This window comes from Dasypus novemcinctus, chromosome 7 (genome assembly GCF_030445035.2).
Source record: "Dasypus novemcinctus isolate mDasNov1 chromosome 7, mDasNov1.1.hap2, whole genome shotgun sequence".
Classification (NCBI taxonomy): domain Eukaryota; kingdom Metazoa; phylum Chordata; class Mammalia; order Cingulata; family Dasypodidae; genus Dasypus; species Dasypus novemcinctus.
Genome location: NC_080679.1, coordinates 47,798,352 through 47,814,336, shown reverse-complemented (window position 1 = coordinate 47,814,336; position 15,985 = coordinate 47,798,352). Strand labels below are relative to the sequence as shown.

The window sequence follows — 15,985 nt, the reverse complement described above, 5'->3', positions numbered from 1 at the left end:
CACCAGCCCATTGCATTAATGTCTTCTTTAGGAGACACTGGGAAACAAACCCGGGATCTCTCATATGGTAGGCAGGAGCCCAATCACTTGAGCCATATTCGCTTCACCTAAGATCTATTTTGTCCGATATTAGTATCACTACTCCAGCTCCTTTTTGGTTACTATTTGCATAGAATATCTTTTTCCAACCTTTTACTTTAACCTGGTTGTGTCCTTATGTCTGAGGTGAGTCTCTTGCAGACGACATATAGATGGTTCATATTTTTTAAAACTATTGTACCAGTCTATGTCTTTTGATTGGGGAGTTCCAGCCATTAACATTCAATGTTATAACTGTAAAGATATTACTTACTTCATCTAATTTGACCTTTGCCTTTCTGTTGCCATATCTTACTATTGTCTATCTTTTCACCCTTTAGTTTACCCTTTCTAATAATCTTCACTTCTACACTCTTCTCCAAGTCTTTCATGCCCTTGTTTTTTCCTTTCAGGTTGCAGCACTCCCTTTACTATCGCTCATAATTCTGGTCTTTTGGTAACATATTCTATCAGTTTTTGTTTGTCTGAAGACTGTGAACTCCCCTAATTTTTGAAGGACAACTTTGCCAGACATAAAATTCTTGACTGGCAGTTTTTCTATTTCAATACCTTAAATACATCATACCACTTTCTTCTCTCCTCCATGGTTTCTGATGAGAGGTCAGCACTTAAACTTATTGAGTTTCCTTTGTATGTGATCCTTTACTTTTCTTTTGCAGCTTTCATAATCTTCTCTTTACCTCTGATATTTCTCATTCTGAACAGTAGGTGTCTCGGGGTAGGTCTATTCAGGTTTATTCTGTTTGGGGTGCATTATTCTTCTTGGATAGTCATATTTATGTCTTTCATAAGGGTAGGGAAGTTTTTAGTCACTGTTACCTCAAATATTCTTTCTGCTCCTTTTCCATTTCCTTCCTCCAGTATACTGATAATGAGTATGTTTTTGCATTTCATGTTATCATTCAATTCCTGAGACCCTGTTCCATTTTGTCTATTCTCTTCTCTTTCTGTTCTCCTGCTTTTCCAGTTCAGAAGTTCTCTTCAAAGTCACTAATTCTGTCTTCAAGCAACTCAAATCTGTTCTATGTGCCTCTAATGTACTTTTTTAATTTATTTATTTATTTATTTATTTATTTAATTCCCCCCCTCCCCTGGCTGTCTGTTCTTGGTGTCTATTTGCTGCGTCTTGTTTCTTTGTCCGCTTCTGTTGTCGTCAGCGGCACGGGAAGTGTGGGCGGCGCCATTCCTGGGCAGGCTGCTCTTTCTTTTCACGCTGGGCGGCTCTCCTCACTGGTGCACTCCTTGCGCGTGGGGCTCCCCCACGCGGGGGACACCCCTGTGTGGCACGGCACTCCTTGCGCGCATCAGCACTGCGCATGGGCCAGCTCCACATGGGTCAAGGAGGCCCGGGGTTTGAACCGCGGACCTCCCATATGGTAGACGGACGCCCTAACCACTGGGCCAAAGTCCGTTTCCTCTAATGTACTTTTAATCTCATCTATCGTGTCTTTCATTCCCATAAGGTCTGTTACTTTTCTTTGCAGACTTTCAAATTGTTCTTTATGTTCACCCAGTGTCTTCCTAGTATCCTTTATCTCTTAAGTCATATTTTTTAAAATCCTTTGAAGTGATATAGAAGAGTTGCGTGATTACAATTGAATCCTGAATCTCTTCAGGATATTTGGTTTGTTTCTTTGGCTGGGCCATCTCTTCCTGTTTTCTAGTATGGCTTGTAATTTTTTGCTGATGTCTAGGCATCTGTTATGTTGGTGAATTTATTCTGATGGCCAATTTCTCTCTCTTGCCTATTGCTATTTTTTTTCACAGCTCTTTGATATTTGGTTCACCTTATCCTAAGTCATTAAGATTGTGCAGCTTAAGTTATCAAAATTGTGCAGGGACTCACTACTGGTGTGAAGACTTTCTCCCAGGGGTGGGGTAAAGAGAGGTCTAAAAGCAGTTTTTGTCCATGTAATTTCCAGATTGGCCAGCAGATGGCATTCATTGATGCATTTTTCCACTGAGGTATACCTTTCTTTTTTTTTTTTTTAGATTTTTAAAAAAATTTCTCTCCCCTCCCCCTGTTGTCTACTCTCTGTGTCCACCTGCTGTGTGTTCTGTGTCTGCTTGTATTCCTGTCAGCGGCACCCGGAATCTGTGTCTCTTTCTGTTGTGTCATCTTGCTGCGTCAGCTCTCCGTGTGTGTAGCACCATTCCTAGGCAGACTGCACCCTTTTCACGCTTGGTGGCTCTCCCTATGGGGCGCACCCCTTGCACGTGGGGCTTCCCCACATGGGGGACACCCCTGTGTGGTACGGCACTCCTTGCATCAGCACTGTGCGTGGGCCAGCTAATTACATGGGTCAGGAGGCCCTGGGTTTGAACCTTGGACCTCCCATATGGTAGATGGATGCCCTATCCCTTGGGCCAAATCCGCTTTCCGAGGTATATCTCTCTTGGTTTTCCTTAGTTTCTTCTTGGCTAGAGCCGAGATTCAAAGCGGGCTCTGCAGGCCAAATTCACTGAAAAAATGTCCCCTGCTCTCCCTCCCTTTTCCCTTGTAACAGCTGACAGGGAGGAGGATGAATGCTACCATCTCAATTAGCTGCAAGGAGCCAGGTGTCTTACCACCACTGAATATCTTGGGGGTGGGAGTGGGTAGCATTTCCTGGAGGCCAGGAGGTTTAATAACTCAGTCTGTTTTTTTTGGCTTCTTTGTCTCTCTGTCCCTCTCCCTCCTGGGACTTGAGAAGCACTGTCCTGGTGTGTTGACCCCAAATCAGGTCCCTCAGGCAGCTTTTGGTTCTTTCTCCACTGTTTTTGTGAGAGAGTTCAGCTTTATCCGTCTAATCTGACACCATCTTCCCACAATACTCTCTCTAAGTGTGTTTTTAATACCTATTATTTCCTTAGTATTTCTTCACAGAAAAGTAAAAAGAGTTTTGGAGACAAATAGCCCTGGATTTGAAGGATAGTGCTACCATTCACCATTTGGTTAAATTATTAACTCCACATTCTCAAATTTGTGTATGTATGACCGAAGGAGTAAAGGATGGTATGTCAGGAGATTTGAAAAGGCACAGGGTAATCATGGTGATTTCTTTACAGTATCAATTTTGTTCTAATGTGTTAGGAAAACATTTTTACATCAAAATAAACACTATGCTATGGAACAGAATGCAAATTGTGCATTAAGTTTTTCCATAAATCATGAGACTTCAAAGAAAATTTGCATTTCTGGTATGCTGCCTTGGGTTAAGACACTCAACATACTACCAAGATAAAAATTCCTCTACCTTTAAGAGCAATCTCAGCAGTAACAATTTTAAAACAATGACTTTACCTTTCTAAGGCAGAATTTTATATTTATAAAAATAGCGCTAACTAGAACTTATGAATTGCTGTGAAGATTAAGTGAAATAAGTGAAAACTTATAGCATTTACCCTTGCACTGAAAAGTTCTTAAATAACTGTTAGGTATTAATTTTTGTATGTTTGAAAGCATTTTTTTGGTGCTAATTTAATTTCCTTGTACAGTCATTTGTAGGTCATAATGTAAACATTACTACTGCTCATGGTAGGGGGCTTAAAGAACCGTACTATATGTTACAGTTTAATTCCTGCAACTAACAACAGTATTCTGAAAATATTCAGCATTTTCCATATTTAATGCATTCCATTTTGAAGTATTAACCTACTGAAGACTATCAATTATCTTCAATTATCTCCTATTGTAACAAACCTTAAGTAAAAATTAAACTCATGTTAACTTTTAAGTCAAAAACTGAACAGTCCAAATGAGCACAATATATTAATTTGTTAAATGTATAGTAACTACCTAATTTTCTCTTTTAGGTACCAGGGACTGGAGATTGAACCCAGGACTTGGTATGTGGGAAGCTGGTGTTCAACCCCTGAGCCACATCGGCTTCCAAGTTGTTTTTTTTTCACTTGTTTTTGCTTTTTCAGGAGGCACTAGGAACCAAACCTGGGACCTCCCATGCAGGAGGCAGATATTCAACCACTTGAGCCACATCTGCTTCCCTACCTAATGTTTTAAACATTCCAGTAGAAGTTAGGACACTGTTAAGGAAGAATAAGAAATTTTAGTTCCTAATTTTATGTGCAGTTTTTCCTTCTAACTGAAGTCTCAGAGATTTTAACATTTAAGGGAGGCACATAATTTAGTCAATTCCTAAAGCTTTGGGAACTAATCCCTATCTGATTATTATGATTTGAGTGGTTGGATTACAGTACACACCATACAGCCAGAGTTTCTGATATTATTTCTCTATTTGCATTTTCAGTATTTTTACACTATGATTAATTTTAAATATTTATTACTTTTGCTATTTTAAGTGATATTTTTAATCATAAGAGATTTTTTCATTTAAAAATGAAACTATATGGAATATACTTAAGCTCATTATTTGTGTAAATATTTCCCTAATAAAAAACTCACTTATATATATATATACACATATAAATCTGTGATAGGAAATATTCATTTGACCACCAACTTTGCTAAAGTAACCTTGTTAAATGAAAGAAACCTGGTATTTTAATAAATTTCTATAAAATGTTTAACTTTCCAAAAAGAACCATGGAAAAATACTGAAAAATTACATTAGATCTCAATACATACGAGGGATCCCTACTTGTTGTTTTCTTATTGCTGGACCAATGTTCAGTTTCTTATCCTTATAATTAAGTTTTTCAGCCTAAAATAAAGAAAAAAAATTATTTTATTATTTAGGAACTAGTATTTATAAAATCAATAAGGAAAAACTAGTGAGAAGAAAATTTTTTAAAATTCAAACTTTAACACTCTTTGAAGGCAGAAAGGTGAAGTAGAAAGGGTAGTTTTGGATTAAAATCAGTATTAATCTTGGCTTCAATGCTCTGACCCTAATGCCACTTGTGGAATATATGATTTTATACAATTCAAATTCCATTTTTCTCCAAAAATTATGCTTCATTTGCCATAACTTAAAATTATTATAATGAACTATAGCTTGTAGACTTTTTCTATGTATACTCTCAATTTACATAAAAATTTTCAAGGAAGGGAAATAAACTTAGCCTACTCTATTAGTCCACGTTTACAGTATTTTTAGGAATTCAAAATGCTATTAACACTTTACAAAAGACATCCCCAAGTCCTTAGTTTAACCAAATAAGGTGAAAATTATATTAAAACTTAACAGTTATACCTATGTAATAATTTGGAATTTGTTCTTTTGCAAATAAGTTTCTTTTTAGTCTTTTTAAAGAGTCTAATGACAATCTCAGAATGCAAGTAAATCTAAAATATTGTCATATTAATGATTATATTGGAATTCTATTATTAAAATGGACACTTCAAAGGATTAATTGCAAATAAAGGTTTACAAAGTGAAATTAAATGCATCAAAAGACTCTTACCTCTTGCAAAATTTTTTGTGCATCTTCTTGTGTTTCAAAAGTGACGAAACCATACCTAAATAAATGCATGAATTATTTTCTTAGACTAGTACATTAAAATTATACTAAGGATTTGAAAATTTTTCTTTTATAAGAGTAGGTCACTGTAAGAGTGAGCACATCTTTCTATGGTGCACCAGCATACAAAAGTTAGGAGAATTATTCATAGCTTTAATACTGTCAAGGTCCTTTTAGAGTCAGGGGGCTAAAAGAAAAAAAAAAAAAAGAGAGAGAAAGAAATTAGAGATCTTGTTAACAGTTTCAGCCCCAGAACTGTTTTTAAGGCAGAAAAACATGATAGGTTCATTTACAAACTGGGGTATGTTGAAGTTCAGTCCAGAGCAATAATCTTCTTTTAAAACAAAGGAGTTGGGCTTAAATAGGAGTCAAAGTAGAAAGAAAAAATTTTAAAAATATTAGAGTAAAAATTTCAACAAAAATTTTCTTATATTGGTAAATGAGTATACAAACTTATTCTTAATAATTCTTAGCACATACAACTTGATAATGCAATTATCTATTAGTATATTTCTCCTTAATACCAATTAAAATATATATACAACCAAACTTTATAATTACTTTTCATATATGATTGTTGCCTTAAGAGAAAATTCATATAATGTTCATTTTTAAAGATACAAATAAATAATGTATACCAGGTCCAAAAAGCCAACATAGAAAAAAATAAAAATTAATTTCTTCAAAGCAGACATACAATTTATATCTATTTAGACAACTTATGGGACCTCTTTTGAGTAGTGCTAAATTTCTTGACTACCATTTTCTTTGATTCATAATTACTGTATTATATATGAAGTTCCTTTTTTTGATAAAGGATTTTCTCTTTGTCTGTTTGCCCAAATATTAAAAAGCTAAGGAAGTATTTTTATATTGAATTTTTGGTAGAACACATACACCACCCAGTGGAAACAGCATAAAATACAGTTTGCATTTCTTGTGTGTTTTTAAATGACAGATAAATGGATATTACCAAAACATCGCAAATTCTGTTAGTCAAACAAAAGAGGACAGTCTCACTTCATCTTAATATTGTTTGGCAGTCTGAGGAAGTTATCTCATCTGTTTAATATTAACCTTTCTACAGGATCACATCTCTTCCAGAAGGCTTACTTGTTATATATTTACGTTGTTTCTCACTAATAATTTTCTGTCCATTTCATCAATCCTTTCTCTTATGCCTATGAAGATATATGTCAGGCATCTTTTTCAGGAAAACACACACAAGCCTTCAATGATCTTCACTGCCTTATCAATTTCTACCTGCAAACTTCTGACAAGAATGCCCTACACAAATCACCCTTTTCTTCTCTGGAATTTGGCTTTTCCACACACCAATACACTGAAACAGTTCTAAAGTCGTTAGACATTTCTAGACAAATTCTACTGCTTTTTTTTTTGTTTTCATTCTCTTACATACATCATTTGAAAATCAGTCTCATTAGATTTATATTTCTCATATTATTTCCCTAATTAGGTCTCTAAGGCACAACCCAGAGTCATTCCTTGGGGTCGGCTGTTTTAAAATAAAATGTTTTATAATCTAACACAGGAATACAATTCCAAAAGCTTCTCATTCTTTAGCATCTGTATTCTTAGCTACTAGACATTAGTTACTCAATATCAAGTGCTTGCTACCTAACAATGAATGATCCCTCAACCCATAAAAGAATAGCTTCTCACCAAATTAATGATTAGTATAGTGTCTTTTTTCCCTCCAAAATACACACACACGCACACATGAAAGGACTAGGAGATCAAAAAGTAGGAGGAAAGAACAGGGCATGAAATTATCTGTTTAAAAAAATGGAACCAAAGTTAATTAGTATACAAGACTTAGTAATCCAATAAAAATACAATTGCTAATCTATATACTATCTTTAGTGATACTAACCCTTTGGACACTCCAGCTCTGTCATTTACAATCTTCACTTCTTTTACAGACCCATACTGGGAAAAAAATTTTCTTAAATCATTTTCATTTGTCTAATGGCATAAAAAGAAAATATGAAAATGCATTTTAAAATTGAAAACAGATGAAACAACTTTTATGCTTGTTTTGGAAACAAAAATCTATAATAATATGGGTGTAAGTATGCCACTTATGATAAAAACAGTGTATGAAACTATTATTTTAAAAACCAATATAAATACCCAGCTTTAGGCAATAACTGTTGTTAAACTTATCCATCAAAATATTTTTTAGGCTAAATTATATTAAAACTTTATATAAAGAGTGCTCATTAGTTGAAAGAATCCTTCAGTAATTACTGATCTCTTACTGGCCAGTTTTTTTTTTTTTTTTTTTTTTTTTAACAATTGGATTTGTTAAGGCTAAAATATATTCAGTGCATACTACTCATACTGGCTCTTGTGGCTCACACAGGTTCACAGTCAAGCAGGTTACGTTGGCCTATACCAGTTGTTCTATTTTAATCCACACAGACCCCAGGTAGAGTCAGGTTTTAGGAAAGGAATATATTTCCAAAAAGTTCTTGAATTCAATCTGGGATAACAACGGCGCGATTATAAGTTTAAAGTTATTAAATACTTTATTTGTACTTAATTATCTGTTGTAGCTTAATATAGATAGGATGGTATTCAAAATAATAAATTAAATAATAATTATCCCCAAGAGTAACTTTATATGTCCCTAGAAACGATTTGTTTTATGCAAATGGAAACAAAAAACATGGTTAACAGCAAAGCAATGCCTCTTGGATTTCTGGGGCTACCTCACTAGTTATACATATCATTTTTTTTTTAGTTGGTAACATAAAGCCTATAGAGCTGGATAACAACAAATACTGAAATAATCTAAGAATACTGTCTTTTATTCCAACAAACAGAAAATGGAATCAATGCTAGAATAAGGATTGGTGTTAGAGATTTGAAAACAAATTAATTTAAACTATTCTCTGGTATAAGAATCACTAGCTCAATTTTGCAGCTCCACTTTTTTGCTGAGAAGACACCAAAAGTCAAGATAATTAAGTGTTAAGAGGAACAGGCTCTAGGCTTCTAAGAGTTAAGAAGTTGAAAAAGCCCAAGGCTGCTTGCTATTACACTGAACTATTTCCTTGGTGACATTTATGTATGGTTTTGAAAAGGATATAAGTATAAAGGAATGAGTGCCTAGGTGTTACCTTAAAGCTATTAAGTGTATTGTAATAATGGCCCCCAAAATTCACACTATAGCTGAAGGGCTTCAGTAACCTAGAATAACCTACCTATGCAAGTGTTGATATTTATTGCCGACTTAGTTTTAAAGAACACTAAACTATTATTATGTAAATGAATTCTGAACAATAATACACAAACTGAATATTTCTGGTCAGTCATTAATAGTTCCCAAAGAAACAGAAAATGTGTTAAAAAATAATAATTTCAAGAGAAACCATTTTTCTTATTTTCCTTTTACTGAAATAATCACGTTATTTGCTTAAGACTCATTATTTTGGCAAAAACACTAAGTATAGATTCATTATTTCGGTAGATACACTAAGTATAACATTTATTTTAAACAGGGAAAATGTAATTCCAAATTGTGACAGACTGATTATACAAAATATTGAGTTATAAATGTCAAATATATCCTAATTGCACAAGACTTATTTTTTAATTGAAAAATACAACCTCTCCCTGTAGTTTCTGATACATATCCTGGGAGCTTGGAAATCCTATAAATACACTTGGGAAGTAAGGGGATTCCACTTAAAATAGCCAAGCATGCCTTTCTTATAGGTGGTTACCACTACCCTGTACGGCGGTGCTGCAAAATATCTCACAATGTGTCTTTGAAAGACTGAAATGGCTGTACATGATTTAAATATATTACAACTAAAATACTTTAATTTGACAAGGACACAGGCCTTTTTTTTGGTGCAAATTCTGAATCATATCATAGAAAGTAATTTGCAAAAGATGACATCTAGGTTGCTCAGGAAATTCTTGAACATGAAGTAAAGAAACAGGATTTCATAAGACTTTTTTAAAATAGTGTCTGCTTTTGAAAATTATGATTGAATATTACTTGTGCTAATATAATATTATATAAGAAAGTATTACTTACTATGGTGGTATGTGAAATGAGGAACAGGGAGCTATGAGTTGGGAAACTAGTATTATAGTCCTCCTTCTGCAAGTAATTGGCTTGGAGCCTACAGTCAATCAGTGAGCCTCAATTTCCCTGTATGTTCAATTGGACAATTATACATGCCCTACTTAACTTAAATAGCTATTGAAAATACTATTTATCTTAAGATAATTTGAAACCTAATAATCATTATGCAAATATATTATTTTTTATAGTTTTACAAAGAAACCATTTCTGAGAAATGAAAAAACTTCTTACGCAAAAAAACACACTATATTGCATGCATAAATAGGTACCTTAAAGTCAATTCCTCCTACAAAGATGCGATTAGGGATCACTGTTCCATATCTTGGGGCACTTGTTGGGTTATTCAAAGGCACAGGTGACACAGGATTAGGGGATGGAGATAATGAATCTGTTTGCGTCTGATTTGATGTTTGCTGTAAAATAAAATTCTTTTAAACTTTTAGCACTGGGTACAGTTTTGTTGTAGACTTAGGACATATGGATCTTTCAAAAAGATAAGTCATTTAGACAAAATGCAGTAATGACTTTCTTTTATCTTACTATGAGGATTTTAATTACAGCTAATAGCTTTTTGGGTGAACAAAAAATATAGCAAATTTAGAATGTACTCAACTATAGAAAAGATCTTTATGGAAAAATATCAAACTAAAAAGAAGTTTGGGACAGAGAAGAGCATCCCCAGAGAGCTGGGAGTTGGTCTGGCACAAGCACATAAACCCTGGGGTTCTTTAGGGGTAAGACTTGCATTCATAGCTAGGCTGTGGCGTTCTCATGTTAACAGAACACCAACATCAGATAAGGCCAATATAAAATATAAAACCTAAACCCCTCCATAATCATGTCGGAGCACTGACAAAAACAAGAACATTCTCAAAACCATAAAAATGACCAAATATTCCTCCATCCTGGTTGATTTAAAAAAACAAAAAACCATTCACAGCTTCATCCTTGATCCATTTTGCTGGCCTTCTAGTAAGTACTAACATACCCAATCACAGAATTACTATTTCCTGACAATATGCAATCTAGAGCAAAGCCCTTCTACCATCTCTCCAAATCACCTGATACAGGCTAAATCATGTAATAAGTTCTTTTGAACACCCTTTTACTAAGAGGCCCCATGGTGTAATGGTATATGTTCTCCCTTGTTGCAACAAGTCAACTAACTCAACTATATTCAACTAGAGGTGTACTCTTGGTAGTCTTGATAGGTCAGTAGAGAAATGCTGACATTCAAATTCACTGTTTTTCGGCTTTAAAGTCAAATTTTAAATGCACTTGTCAATTTGAAGATTGGCCTGATTTTGTAAATAAATATTTTACAACTTAAAGGAATAATTATCATACCAAAGAACTGAGCTCAGGCTATTTAATGCTCACATTTCTAAGTCAGAGGGCCTAAATTAAATTTTAATAAATACCTATCAATATATAAGCCTTTGCACAATGGCAAGATAGTAGACTCTTAAGAATATCTGAAACAAACAAGACTTGAGAATAGAATTTTGAAGGGGAACCAATTCAACAACTTGCTAACTATTTTTCTTCTGGGAACATTAACCAGATTTCTGAGATGGTTTAGCCTACCAAATGAGTGCTTCAAAAAACTCATTGCTTATAATTCCAATTCTCTGAGAAACAAATACATGAAAAACTTCCAACCTAGGTAGTGGAGCTGTTGTTCTTTCTCACATTTATTCTCCTCTTTCACTTAATTGGTCAATAAAACCATAAACCCTAACAATCTCTGCAAGATGGACAGAGAAATAATTAGCCAGCTGTGGCTATGGGCTAGAGGTTGGACTTTGCTGGCTTTCTTTCTGATCTAGTCTTAAGGAGGGAAAACACCTACTCCTCAATAAAAGAATTCATTACCACATCTTTCAAACCCAGAAAAGCCATTTAATTATTGCTATGTTGTAGTTTCCAATTAAAGAAACCAGGAATCCAATATTAACAGCATTGTCTTTGAGATATGGAGATTTATAACTTCAGTAACTTTACTCAGTAGGGTACAGTACTCAGAATGGATGAATACATCCTAGCATCAACGGGTTGCTTGATTTTATTTTCCAAACTGTGAATTTGCATTGTTAGAGATAACATAATAGCTACAGTAAATATAACCTTGTCTCTCTTCCTGTTTTAGATACTACCTATTTGCTAAGTTAAAAAAAAAAAAGTCTTCATAAAATTCCCTTCTTAAAAACGAAGTCAAAGTTCAATAAATGAACTCGTTCTCAAATTTGAGGAAAAGTCAAATTCCATTATTTTTCATTGAGGGATGACATAAATGGAGGTGAAGAGAATGCTTTATTTCCAATCTTGAGAAACTAAATAAAGAATGTTCACTGATAAGAAAAATGTCAACTTCGACATGCAATTCACTTCATTCTCCAGTCTTTATGGATCCTGCTTTATTGCGGGTTCCAACTGCCTTTTCTCAGTATCACTTACCACTTTCTAACATACCATATAATTTAGTTTTGTCTGTTTCCTTACACCAGAGTGTAATGTTCAGGAGGGCAGGAGTTTTCCCTATTTTGTTCATCGCAGGATCTAAAGTAGTGCCAGCATATTATCAGGTGCTCAATAAGTATCTGTTAAATGAATGTATTATTTCTTCAGGAGAGACCTGCTCCCAATGTGCCAACCACAAGGCTGGGGGCTGAAGAATATAGTATGAATAATGGCTTAGTTATTACTGAAATGTTAGTTGTAAGGTAGAGACACAACATCTAAATTACTTAGAGTTTAACGAGATGCATTAGGTCCAACAATAAAGCAATTTGAGCAAGCCTCAAATTCTACTGGCCGTAATTTTGCAAGTGTATAATGCATCTGAATAGGTGATACTATTGGGTTAGTGGGAGGGGTTCTCCGCTAAGTAAAACTTCAAATACTAAACAGGTGATTGAAATTCTCCTCCAAGGTAATGTCCCCTCACTGCCTCCTCCCCTTGAGAATTAACGTTGAAACCTATCATCTACTTTGCAAATGAAGACATGAGGAAGAGAGCGGGCTAACCGTCGCTATCAGGGCCTCGGCGCTCCTTCCCCTTCGAGGCCAGCATGTCGAGGCGCTGGGGGAAATGGCCGTGGCAACACCTTCCTCGGATTCTCTCGTGTCATCGTGGACTTGGGCACTGACACGAGGATCCAACCCCTCCCCACCAAAGTGCGGGAGGGAAAAGAAGGCTAACCAGCGAGAAATTTTGTTCCGTAAACCCGCCAGCAGCAGTGGCGGGAACCCTCAACGGCACCGACCTGGCGTCGGTCTCGCGCGCAGCCCGCCCCACGGCCGGCTCGTAGCGCGCTCATTGGCCGTCGCCCGGGCGCGGGGCGGGGTGCGGCGGCACGTTGCTGCGGCCCCTCGGGCCGGCCTGGCCTTCCGCCACCCCCTTGCCCCCCTCCCCCGCCAGGCCCTGGCGCTCAGGCGCGCACCCCAGCTGGGGTCTCCCCGTCCGTCCTGGCCACAGGTTCCGCCCCTACCCCCCAGGCCTGTCAGGCTTCCCTGTCCCCACCGACCAGTCGGGGACCGGAGGCGACGGCCACTCTTCACGGTAGCTGCTGGGCGGAGCGAGCGTCAACGACCAGGCCGAGTCCAGTTTCGGCGGGAAAGCGGTTTATCTGGCCTGGCCTTGATTACGCACATGGCCTAGCTCCCGGCTGCCTCCTGAAACCTCTTAGCCGTTTCCGAGGCCCTAGGCCGGCCTACACCCAGTCCAGGCCCGGCGGCCGCACCCTCCCAACAGCACAACACAATCCGAAGGGGCCTGCAGGCAGGCGGCTCTTCGCGGCGGTCGCTGGGCACCGTGGCCACGTTTCTTCCTAACAAAATAGCGGGAGTGTGGGCTCTAAATCTCGCTGTTCCAGCTTCTCAGGGACAGGGTTCAAGCTGCTGCTTTTCCCTCCTTCCCCGGGGCCCAGGGCCTGAGGCCCGGCACCCTGACCGCCGTACTCACCGTCCCGGCCTCGGCCTCCATCTTCCTCTCTGCTCTTCAAAAACGGGGTGGGGTGCGGAAAGGAACTGAATCCTAAAGTTTGAACGCGCCGTCACACCAAGAAGCGACACCACGTTTCCCGACTGGAGACTCTCTCCCCCTGGCGGCGACGGCGGCGGTGGCAGCTGCAGGGGCGCAGGCTCCGACCCGGGGCCTGAACCTGCCACCCTCCGGGACGGGGGCGGGGGTGACGGGGTCGGCGGTGCGGGGGCAGGTGGCGTCGCCTGGGGCGGCGGGCGGCACTACGTGCGGGCGCCGCAAGCCGGGGAGGGACGCGGGCGGGCGGGCTTCGGCTGTGGCCCCTCGTCGCGGAGCCGGGACGTCTCAGGGGCCGAGCACGCAGCCGGTTTGGGCGGGCGTAGGGTGTGCGGGTCGAGGACTCGGTTCTGGGGCTACTCTCGCCTGCTTTCGAACAGCTGGGGAGGAGAGAGCGAACGGTTATGCAAAGCTCCATGCACCGAAAGCCTTTCCCTCTCGCCTCCTTAGAGACGAAAAGTCGGCCTCTGGGACTCCTGGGTTTCGAGAGGTTGAGGTGACCTGCAGGTTTTACTAAGGAGCAATAAGCGGGTTGAGGGGCGATTTCCGAACGCTGGTGCGAGGCGAGGAGGCGGTTTCCAGAGTCCAACTCTGACCCCCGGGGCCTGACGCACCGAAACAGGGGTTTCCCAAGAAGCCGCGGACGCCTTGCTGCACCTGTTGTCGCCGTCAGTCATCCCCACCGAACGGGCGGGGGCGACGCAGGCGGCTTGGTCAGGACCCGTAGCGCAGCCGGGTGCGGACTCCAGCGCCCGCCTCAGTCTCGTGCACCGGGTGGGTCAGATGAGCCCCGACTCTGCTGAACACGGCCGGCTCCCGGTCCAGCCTCAGGAGTGGGTCGGTGATCAAGTCACGGGCGCGCGGGAGGGTTTAAGGATAGTGCGACGTAGCTGGAGAGGCTCTAGCTTCCAAAAGCCACGGGGTTTTCTTTGAAAGAAGACTGCTGTGTTGAGACTATTTCTAAAAGGTAGTTGAGAGTTACAGACCTAAAGAATGAGCGTATATAAAATTATATGTAAGTATGTAAATATGTGGAGTAAAATATAATCAAACTGTCAATGACAACTAAGTAAGTTTATAAATAATAATCATGATGATTTTTATAGCAACCATTGACCAACTGCTAACTTCTTGCCAGGTACAGCGCTTTATAATCAGTATCATCTAATCATCTTATTCTCACAGTAATCCTTCAGACAGATACTCCTTTTATCTACATTTTATAGGTGAGGAAATGGAGATTTGGAAGTTGAGTAAATTGGTCAAGATTAAAACTATAAAGGCATTAACCCTGGGTCGGTCTGATCTTAAACATGTTGGAATGTATTTCTTAAAAATCAGCAACAACTGTTAAAGTTTGCATCGGTAATTTTGTGCTGTTGCAAAAGTTTGACTATGGGTTATTTTATCCAAGAGAAAGGATTAAGAAATAAGCAAAGTGACTTTATTAATATTTAATCTGTTCAAAGATTAGGTCATCTTCATATTGTTTACCAAAAATAAAATGGGAAATTTATCTTTTGTTTGTTGCATAAAGCATCCGAAAAAACACTCTAAATATCATTATAAATTTCTGCATGTAATTTAAGCTAATTTTCTCAGGTTTTAGTTTCTGTAGGAATAGTATACAAACTATTCAAATTGAAACTCATTATGGAGCATATTAATTTTACTCTTCACTACCATTAGAACTGATCTTCTTTTTAGGCACTTTTATAATAGTAATGATAGATTTCAGTGGATGTTATATCCCCTTTTTTGCCCAAGTCCTTTTTGAAGACTGTTCTCTAAAAAAAATTACTTACCAGAGTAGGTGTTTAGTCTGACACAAATTAATCAATAAAATTTAGGGAATGTTGACTGTATTTCAAGGCCTGTGCTGGGCTATGGAAATCTGGGTACTCTATTGACAGAATGGTAGTTCTCTTTTCTGCATCTACTCTTAATTATTACTCCAAAAGGAATTTGTGACTGTAAAACTTGGTTAAATCATGAGAATTATATGGTTCAATTTAATTTATAATCAGACATTTATAGAGTTCCTATTATGTGCAATATATAATGGTTGTGCTGTGCGAAATAGGAAGATGAACAAGATCAAACCTCTGACCTCAAGGTGTTTACAACTAGAAGTAGAGAAAAAAATTAAATACTCAATTATATGCAAAATAAACTTATGTGAAATACAAGCAGAATAAATGATATGAAGCATGATCAAAGGTCTATGGGAGCACAAAAGACAACTTGTGGAGCATGGTGTCCAAAGCAGGGTAAAGGCCACTGTCAAGGCTGAATTAGGAAAC

At 38.2% G+C, this 15,985-nt stretch overlaps 1 protein-coding gene across 1 annotated transcript in view; it reads right to left on the bottom strand.

Annotated features, from left to right (window-relative positions):
- BOLL (boule homolog, RNA binding protein) overlaps nt 1–14,534 on the bottom strand; it is a 53,553-nt gene extending 39,019 nt beyond the window's left edge. The window contains exons 1-5 of the mRNA XM_004468467.4: nt 13,608–14,534; nt 9,913–10,056; nt 7,415–7,506; nt 5,464–5,518; nt 4,685–4,760 (exon numbers count right to left, since the gene is read on the bottom strand). Coding sequence (XP_004468524.1) covers nt 4,685–4,760; nt 5,464–5,518; nt 7,415–7,506; nt 9,913–10,056; nt 13,608–13,628 — 388 coding nt within the window. The 5' untranslated portion in view covers nt 13,629–14,534. The remainder of the gene's footprint in view (nt 1–4,684; nt 4,761–5,463; nt 5,519–7,414; nt 7,507–9,912; nt 10,057–13,607) is intronic.
- Nucleotides 14,535–15,985: the final 1,451 nt, after the last annotated feature.